The sequence below is a fragment of the Rhyacophila brunnea genome, unplaced genomic scaffold (genome assembly GCF_057557595.1).
Source record: "Rhyacophila brunnea isolate RB1 unplaced genomic scaffold, BYU_Rbru_1.0 scaffold_17, whole genome shotgun sequence".
Taxonomy (NCBI): Eukaryota; Metazoa; Arthropoda; class Insecta; order Trichoptera; family Rhyacophilidae; genus Rhyacophila; species Rhyacophila brunnea.
Genome location: NW_028232827.1, coordinates 36,972,942 through 36,982,101, shown reverse-complemented (window position 1 = coordinate 36,982,101; position 9,160 = coordinate 36,972,942). Strand labels below are relative to the sequence as shown.

At 33.4% G+C, this 9,160-nt stretch overlaps 1 protein-coding gene across 1 annotated transcript; it reads right to left on the bottom strand.

Moving 5' to 3' along the window:
• Window positions 1-4,518: 4,518 nt before the first annotated feature.
• Window positions 4,519-7,827, bottom strand: LOC147074013 (trypsin Blo t 3-like). Its single transcript, XM_085944248.1, has 4 exons — window positions 7,780-7,827; window positions 6,896-7,085; window positions 5,616-5,865; window positions 4,519-5,027 (listed from the first exon to the last, which is right to left on the bottom strand). Exons 1-4 carry the CDS (start codon window positions 7,823-7,825, stop codon window positions 4,734-4,736), a joined length of 780 nt encoding a protein of 259 aa, XP_085800374.1. The 5' UTR covers window positions 7,826-7,827; the 3' UTR covers window positions 4,519-4,733.
• Between the last annotated feature and the right edge of the window lie 1,333 nt (window positions 7,828-9,160).

Here is a 9,160-nt window from a genome sequence, read left to right as displayed (position 1 = left end):
TTAGGGATAAAATAGGTCGGGCTAAAATGTGAAAATCGCAAGAGGAATTAATATGTGAAAGCAGAATCGCGAATGCTTTAAAATACTAGTAGTTTAAAACACAATTAAACTAATTTTTAAATCACATCACAATAATATCGTCAATCGAAGCGGGTACATTAATAATAAAAAATGATTATAGGTAGGAGAAGCGGTAGCTACGGGCGGTTTCAACTCTCGTTACATAAATGTGATCCAGATTCCACATACATTGACTGTACTCTCTGACTCGGACCGCCGCTAAAGTAAAGGATAAAATAATAGTACAGTCCATATAATGAGGAGCTATTAAAATAAAATAAATACGTGTGTAGGTATAATAAATTTGTAATATTTACTTTAGGTTGGATTTTATTTCTTGATAAAACTATAAAATTAATTCGCTTCAGTAAGTTAACGTAGGACGTATAATTTTTACTATACATATTATAGCCTTATACTTAATTTCGTCAGTAAATAATATCTTATATACGCGGAAAGTATATTAAACATACTAATAATTACCACTACGATATCTTGTTTATCAAGAAGGTTTGTTTTTAATGCATTTTAAAAGTGTAGGGCAAAACTGGATTTTTAAATTAAAAATTGTAATTATATTATTGATATAAAAATCAAAGACATCCATGTTAATATTTTTCTTATTATAGTTAACCAATTTCACTACCTGTCAAAAAGTGCCATAAAAGAATGAGATTAGAGACACAGTCAGGACTTTCACGTGTAAACAGTAAAGTTATTGTCACGATAGTTTAAAATACACACTATTGCTGCCAGTAAATCCATGCACGTGTACAGGCGCTATAATACTAAAATTGGCTGCAAGTCATTTTATAATGCAAATTAATTTGTAGAAAACTCCTCACTCTGTCCTCTCATAATGTGGCCGAGGTACTGTAGTTTTCTGATTTTGATACTATGCAGAACTTTTCGATCCTTTCCCAATCGATTGAGTTCTTAAACATTTTGTCACCCGGTCAGTCCAAAGAATTTTGAGGATGCGTCTGTACCAATAACATTATTAATGGACAACGCACTCAATGCAGTAGCTAGCAAGTAAAAGTGACATTCGCACATGTATAGTTAGACGTCACGCAATTTCCATTATGCGATATACGCATCAGGAATTTATAGTAATATGACCTTTATTGTAATGGCGTTAGAACAGTGTTTCTAGTGTCAATCTTCATTTGAGCGAACCCGTTCGAACCGAACCATTCGGCAGACCCGACAAAAATCATCGGGAATTTATAGCAATATCACCTTTATTGTAATGGCGTTAGAACAGATTATGCCATTCGGCAGACCCGACAAAAAAGTGAGTGTCATTTTTATTTCCAGATGCATCGTCCATATTAATGTCATTGGTCTGTACAGCCACATCTCAAAAGCTTCAACTCTCCGTGACATCTCTTGGTTTAGCGTCTATACTTCCATACCATAGAAAAGCTGCCGCTACAACAAAAACATGAAGGAATCGCTAGAACGTGTTGCAATATTAAAAGCTAATAATATTACCCAAGAAACAATAATTATTAGTAATTTAGTAACGTTGATTAAACTGGATTAAATTACTTAGTTAAATAGCTCAGTTAAATATTTTATTGCTAGTTCAATCGAGTCAGATTCTTGTTAAACATGTCGTGAATATCAAATAGCATTTAGCGAATAGGACGTAAAAATGTAATTAAATAATGTCTGTTTTTATTATTCTCTAAGTAAAACCACAGCACTAGTAAATTACAAGGATTATAATTATTATATATTTAATTAGAAAGATTATGTTATACAATAATTCTTAATCTCATCGGCATTGAAAAGGGTATTAAAAGACTTTCATATTATTTTGGACTATCTGTTTCATTGTGGTTGCTTTATTCTACTGATTTTATAATATTATTACGTACTGATATTTTTACGTACTATAATCTAAATGTTTGATGATATCGTATTTCGACATACACGATGTAAATGTAAATCATTCACTTGTATGTATGTTTCTGACTGCTTACGGGCCGCACAAAATTGTGTTTTTGCTAATTACTTTTCAAATGCAAATTAACACGTTAATTACAAAATTAATTAAAAGGGCCCGTAAGCATTGTTGTTAACCTTCCCTTTACGATGCAAAAAACTCCGTCCATTCTGGTGATGTCATCTTAGGTTACCAGATTACGTTTTGTTACAAGATTGACAATAGTATAGTAGGTAAAAAGAAAATGCATATTTTGTCAAAATAAATAATTCTAATAAGGTTTCATCAACATTATTTGCTATTTGTTTTATCTATAAAATGATCAAAAACTCACCAAAACTTAATTATAATCATACAAGTATTTATATACATACATGCTTACAGCGAATAAGTCATAATACCATCGAAATCTCACGCCTTATTTTCAAAACTCTTTCTCATATTGAATATGTCGCTCTTTGTCTTCTTTTAGATAGGTATATTTCTTTTGTTTGTGATGGAATGCGACGCTCTGTATGCACTATGCATTTATAATAATTTATGACATGTAAATGAAATCTAATGGAAATCTATCAATTATACGTATTTACTGGATAATGCTATCGATTTTTAAAACAATAACATTTTAATTAGATGTAATTTTTTAAAGATTATAGAAGTAGCCGAAATATGAAGATAACGAAATGCATATTAACTGATATATTTGCAATTTAATGGGCTGGGTAACCTAAGGTGACATTACAGTGAGAGGAGTGTTAATAATGGTAGCACCATTTGTTTGTTTCCAAAAATGTAGATCTAATCTGCAATTAGCAATGCTAATTGGGAGGGCGATAACTATGTTCAACCATTGTATACAACTATGCATCCGAGGTGTTATTTTAAATTACGTTATTAGTATATACCTATACAGATTTCTTCATTGACAGAGGAAATTTGCATGTTTTAGCCCACAAAACAGATTGATGAATATAATTCAGATAGGCTATACCCCAATACACTACATTTTAAAGCAGGGTTTTGAATGTGTACAAAAAAAATACAAAAATGAAACACATATTATAGACGTGCAATACTGTATGTTGCAACCTTCAAATACACCAATATTGAATGAACGTTAGTGCATAAACCGAGAGCAGTTGTCAAAACGAAGGACAAGCTTTGAATGACGTATTCTTGATACATGTTTGAGTTTGTCCCATATTCTTCCAGGTTCGAGATAGGTTTCCTGTTACTCCAGACCCGTTAGGAATTTCAGTTCCAATTAATTATGTGTTCCTCGTTTTAGCCCTATCTGGTATCTATATTTTTGAGAAATAATTTTTATTCTGGGTATTATGTATCTAAGATATTATAAATTGTGTTCAATAATAAAAGCTACATTAAAATCTTGTGTATTATTCAGTAAAAGAATTAAAAAGTTTATTTATTTATCAATAAAACAATGACAATATTTATTACATATAAATATTATTTAAAAATGATTTTTATATAATAAAAATATTATAATATATTCCCAGAGCTTTACAGTGTGTTCAAATCGCGGGATACATTGTTATTGTATAGCGGCACACGTATAGATAGGTTTTACTTGATGGAGAGAGTACGCGATAAAATCTTCGGCCGCGGACCCCGGTTTGTTATTCCGGCACTGCCCTGGCTGTCCGCTATCGAACTTAATCACTATATCACAATTTATTATTTTTACAATTCCAGAAGAGAAAACCTTCATTATGAGCTTTCGTGGAGACGAAAATTCAGATAAAGCTCCTCAACCATACACCGACAATAATACTATGTTCACACCCATTATTTGAGCTTTACATACAAATAAGTATATCAGTATTTTACTGTTGTAAAACTATTTTAGCAAGCACTAAAATATTTTCATTGTTATACGTTTATAGCATTATTCAACCGCGACTGTCAGGGGTGTGATATACCTACATGACGAATGGAGATAGAAATACTCTAACTTTCTTTGACGTAGATGACTGGCAATTAATTATTCAGAATATTTAAAAGGAGTTCTTGAAACAGTTCAAACTAGTCATCAAATAAAGCATATAAAAGACCTATAAAAGATTTGCATTTTTCACAATTTGCGTAGGTACCTGTTTATAACAAAATCATTACAATTAATATCAAAAGAACCTATGATAAAACCACTTAAACATATACGTACTTTTTCACAAACAAATACATCACTACAATGTCATTTATAATAATATATAAATATTTTTTGTTACTGGATGGGATTGCAGGAAATAGTTACATTGATATTTTACTGGGCACGTTGGTAGTTATAATTCAATCGTCATAATCAGTGCCTCGGGCTTCCACGTCCCTAAACCCGTCGCTGGAAAACTCAAATCGTTGGGTCCTAACACTGGATGAAATTATAGAGATACACAGAGAATTATAATATTGTAGTTCATATCCAGTGGCGGTCGATGGTTTTGAAAATTGTTTTCGTAAGGGGTGCAATAAAAACTAACAGCTTGATTAAAAAAAGTTGTATTCGGCTTTTTTTTGTACTTGTAGAACATCTCTATAGCAGTGATAGGCTGGTTTCAAAAAAATAAAAAATAACAAATTTAAATGGCACGATAAGTTAAATTTATTTTATTCAAACTTCACATGTATCAAGAATACAAAATCAATGCATATGGGGGTTTATACTGTAAATTAGAGAATCATGCAAATCAAAATGAGAGATTTACATGTTGCTGTTAATCCAGGTTCTGAATGCTGGTACTCTCGTCCAAACTCCTGGGGAATCAGCCTGAGCGCATCCTCTGCCCCATGATGTGACTCCAATGAGAACGTTGTTAACTGTGAGAGGGCCACCAGAGTCTCCTTGGCAAGCATCTTGACCACCGATTCCCAGACGACCAGCGCAGATCATGTTACTGGTAACCTGGTTGAATCCGTTGTATGCGTTGATACATTGCTGTTGGTTGATAATTGGGATGGTGACCTTGTACAAGTTTGTAGGCTGGCTGCCTCCTTCCTGTTGTTGAGTTGAATAAAAAAACCTTTTATAGTCTCCCTAAATTGTACATGCACAAAGCGACTCGTCAATTATTATCATATAAGTTAATCAGAATTAATCTTCTGCAACATCTTCTTGGCTACGCTTCTAGGCGCTGTTGTCTACTAAATGGGAGGAACTAGTTAGTTTATAATGGAAGTACGGTTAAAATGGGCGGAGCATATTAATTCACAGTTTTAACACGTAGCCAAGAAGATGTTGCTGATGAGTAGTTACAAAACTGGCAAAACAATGGATTGACTTGAAGAATAGTACAGCCAGGTTGAAACTATATTAAGGCATACGCAGTACATGACTCAGTCAGTTCCAACGTTGGTTGTTCACTTTAAAAATGACGAGAGGTTAATGGTCTGTCTTCATATCTCATTGTTACTTATAAAGTCATATAACCGCACACCCCTGTCTCCACCATAGTCATATGTTTTCTATGCTCAGTATTTCACTTCCATGACTCACCATAGTAAAGCAGTAGAATCATAATGCAAACGTGGAACAGGATTCTTTTGGTTTTTATCACAGTTTAAACAGAAAAGGTGGTAAACTTACAGAAAGATATCCCCATCCAGTGACAAATGCTGCCGAGCCATCTCGTACAAACTGTCCTTGGCTGGGAAGGGCGATGATAGCAGCACCAGGTCCAAGGTTCACAGCAGTTGCCACAAACAGTAAACTGATATCATTATCAAGACGAGAGTTGAAACTCGAATGCTGCAGGATTCTGTTGGCCTGAACCACTTGGCCGCCAGCGTTGTGTGTGGTAGATGATGCACGGACTCTCCATTGGGCGGCGGAGGTTCTGAAAGTGTATACAATCAAAATGAAGTGTTCTATAGAAAAATTGGAGACAAGAAGAAGCACACAAAGACAACTGATAAAAGCAGGATCTGGAAGTTTACAATATCGATTATTAAATTATGTGCAATGCGAAATGTTATTTAAAAAGGCAGGTGATAAGAAGCACCAAAACAACGAATAAAGAGCAGTGGAAGAGGCCAAGATCAGACTTGAGTTGTGACTAGAGTTGGTTTTCGGGAATTTCCCGACGGAAATTCTCGAGAAATTTTCGAGATTTTCGATCCCGAATCTCGAGAATTAAAATTTTTAACATTTCGGGAAATTCCGGATCTCGAGAATCTTTTCTCGGGAATATTAATTGAAAAAAAACGATTTTTCTATATTAAAAAAGTGGACAGAAAATGCAAAACGTTCAAAGACTGATCATTTAACACAATTAAGCCAACGTCGACTCAAAATGAGCGCAATTTTTCAACATCAGGGAATTATGTGTCTCAAAAGTATGCGTTGAAATATTTTTGTTTTCCTACTTCTATTTTGTTTGTCTTCTTACTTAAATAAAAAAAAAATAATTTTTTGGAATTTTTCTGTTTTTACACTGATTTTAATTTTCTCGATATCTCGAGAATTCTTTTCTGGAAATCCCGAATCTCGAGAATTCAAAATTTCATCATTTCGGGAAATCCCGAACCTCGACATTGCGAGTTTCTCGGGAAATACCCAAATCTAGTTGTGACACCGTTGAAGAAGAAAATGAAAAAAATACTACTACTTTTTTTAAATATTTAAGGCTCAGTATAATATTATTATCATCAATTCGGTATCATCAATTATACTTATAAGCTAACAAGCTTATAAGTTTTTATTTAGGTAGGTAATCAGTTTAAAAAATTATAGACTCGAATTAATGGATGTCACTTCTCAATAATTAAATAAACTGTAATGTAAACTGACTTTTCTTAAATAAGTATATAATTTTTCTTGTTTTAATTTATTATAATTTATTTTTTCTGATAAAATTAAAAACTTACCCATCGGTGCAATGCGCTGCAGTGAGAATAACGATACGGCTGATTATGGATCCTCCGCAGTTATGGAAGAAGCTACCAGTTCCACTCCTGTCCAGGAGCAGAGCTACTTGATAAGGTGCCTCCGAGATATCAGCAGGGGACCCTCCAACGATCCTTCCATCGCGCATGAGGACGCGGGGAAGGATAGCGCCTAAAACATAAGTCACATTTTTAAATGTTTCTAACCATCAACATCATTTAAAATTCTGGAGGTAGAAACCAGACAAAATGTGGTAGACAATACACTAGTAATAACTTGGTACTAGCAAAATAAATAAATGTAATACAGACTAATATTTAAAAAAACCCCGTGCGTGTACTTATGTACGAGCGTTGAAAGTTATAAGTCTTTAGCGTAACAAAACAAAAACAAAACTTGTGATAACCTAGATTCTTTGACTAGCTCTTAATTATTTTGTTAAATTACACTTCTAAGAAAAAGGGCCGCTTATTGGAGCTCCGTTGGTTTATTTCTATACACCTTAACTTATATTACGAAATTACATAATTATTTCTCGTTGTTTTTATTTTTAAAGTAACCATTATCACTCTGACGTTTAGTCGTTTGTTTACGTAAGGAGTTGCAAATGGCCGACAATAATAAATTCGTTGACTAGGCAACGGAACAATTCTACTATAAAACTTGCGTTTGTATACAGCTGAATGATTCGCAGCTAACTTCATACTGTCGCGCACTTTCATAACTCAATAACATAAATGTAGTACAGACTAACATTTAAAAAAATATATCATATTAAATCATATAACAATTCATGTATATAAAGTAAACCATTTTTTTTTTAAATTAAATAATGTTGAAATTCGTAAAAAAATATTTTACTCACCATTGGCGAAGACCAGGAAACAAGCAATGACTGTAAGACGGAACATCTTGATGTACTGATATCTAATTATTTGGCACTGCTTATATAGGTCATTTATAACGTACCCATTAATCTGATTATTTAATATTAATCTCACCGATATCAAAATACGTATGTTATTCAGTATAATCTTTATCAATAACGATAATAATATTATCTTTTGTTCGAGAACATCTGAAAAATCCCAAAAAAAATATTCTTTAAATTCGTATTTTCCCATATTCCGTGAACAGCAGGTGAATCAATTCTTATTTGTTTTATTCGACTAATAATAAATAATGTATAACTTCATTGCATTCATAATAATTCATTGGTTTGAAGCACCTTTGAATGTGGATTAATCGTTTTGGGCCAGTAAACGGAAAAGCACAGTTAGCACTCGAAATGGAAAATTTTACGAACCGGAGCGCTCGTTAATTTTCTGAAAATATTAACATAGTTATCTAATTTTATGAGTGTTTTATAAAAATATGTGGCCATTCTATCTCAAACGGTAAAAATATTTTTTTCCACGAGACGGAACGACAACGTTGCAGATTTTACGACCCGGACCGGCGCTCCGGTGCGCTTCGATCCGTTTCGAGCCCTGAGCACAACCTAATAATAGTCAGAGCTCAGTTACAATTTCTAAGACCCTCTCATAACTTTTACTATCAGCGGCGCGTTTTTTTCACGCAATGAATGAAAATGAGGCAACCGATTTGTCAGAAAAATTAAAATGGGTTTCTAAAGTTCTTGAATTTAAAAAAATACGTACTTCTCACGGACTGAGTGTAAAATATTACCCAAAGTATAACAAAACTCCTGCATTTATAATTTCGTGAACTAATATATAATTAATATTTAAAAAGAGTGGCCTCACGTAGGATAAGGCCGTCATGCGTTGTTTCGAGACAGAAATTAAAAATATTACATACATCTTTGATCGTTGATTCCGCGGTCGTCAGTTAATACGCCTGCAGCGCTAACATCACAATATACTGTCATATTTATGGAAGGTTATATAATAATAGTAAGTATATATTTTAAAAGGTTTTGATAAAATGCACTTTTGTTATTGTAATGCACCTACTTTCATTTTAGTCGTATTTTAATATTCATGAGAGCTATTTTCCAAATACTAAATTGGTCCCTTGTAAATTGACATCCACGGTGGCCGCGCGGCTTAAGCGTTGGACTATAACGCCGTGGGTCCCAGGTTTGAATCCTGGGTCTGGCAAGTACACATATTGTTTTTCAATTTGTGTGTGAGTCAGGGTATGGAACTAATAGGTTGAGCAAGTGGCTGACATCCATTTCTCGTAAAAAAAAAAATCTGATAATACATACCTCTACTCTGTGG

Bases quoted from the DNA above. Each gene is read 5' to 3' on its own strand.
- LOC147074013 (XM_085944248.1), bottom strand. From the start codon at position 7,825: ATGTTCCGTCTTACAGTCATTGCTTGTTTCCTGGTCTTCGCCAATG. The intron at 7,086-7,779 runs GTGAGTAAAATA...CTTATGTTTTAG, and splicing joins TTTCCTGGTCTTCGCCAATG to GCGCTATCCTTCCCCGCGTC. The intron at 5,028-5,615 runs GTAAGTTTACCA...ACTCAACAACAG, and splicing joins CTGGATGGGGATATCTTTCT to GAAGGAGGCAGCCAGCCTAC.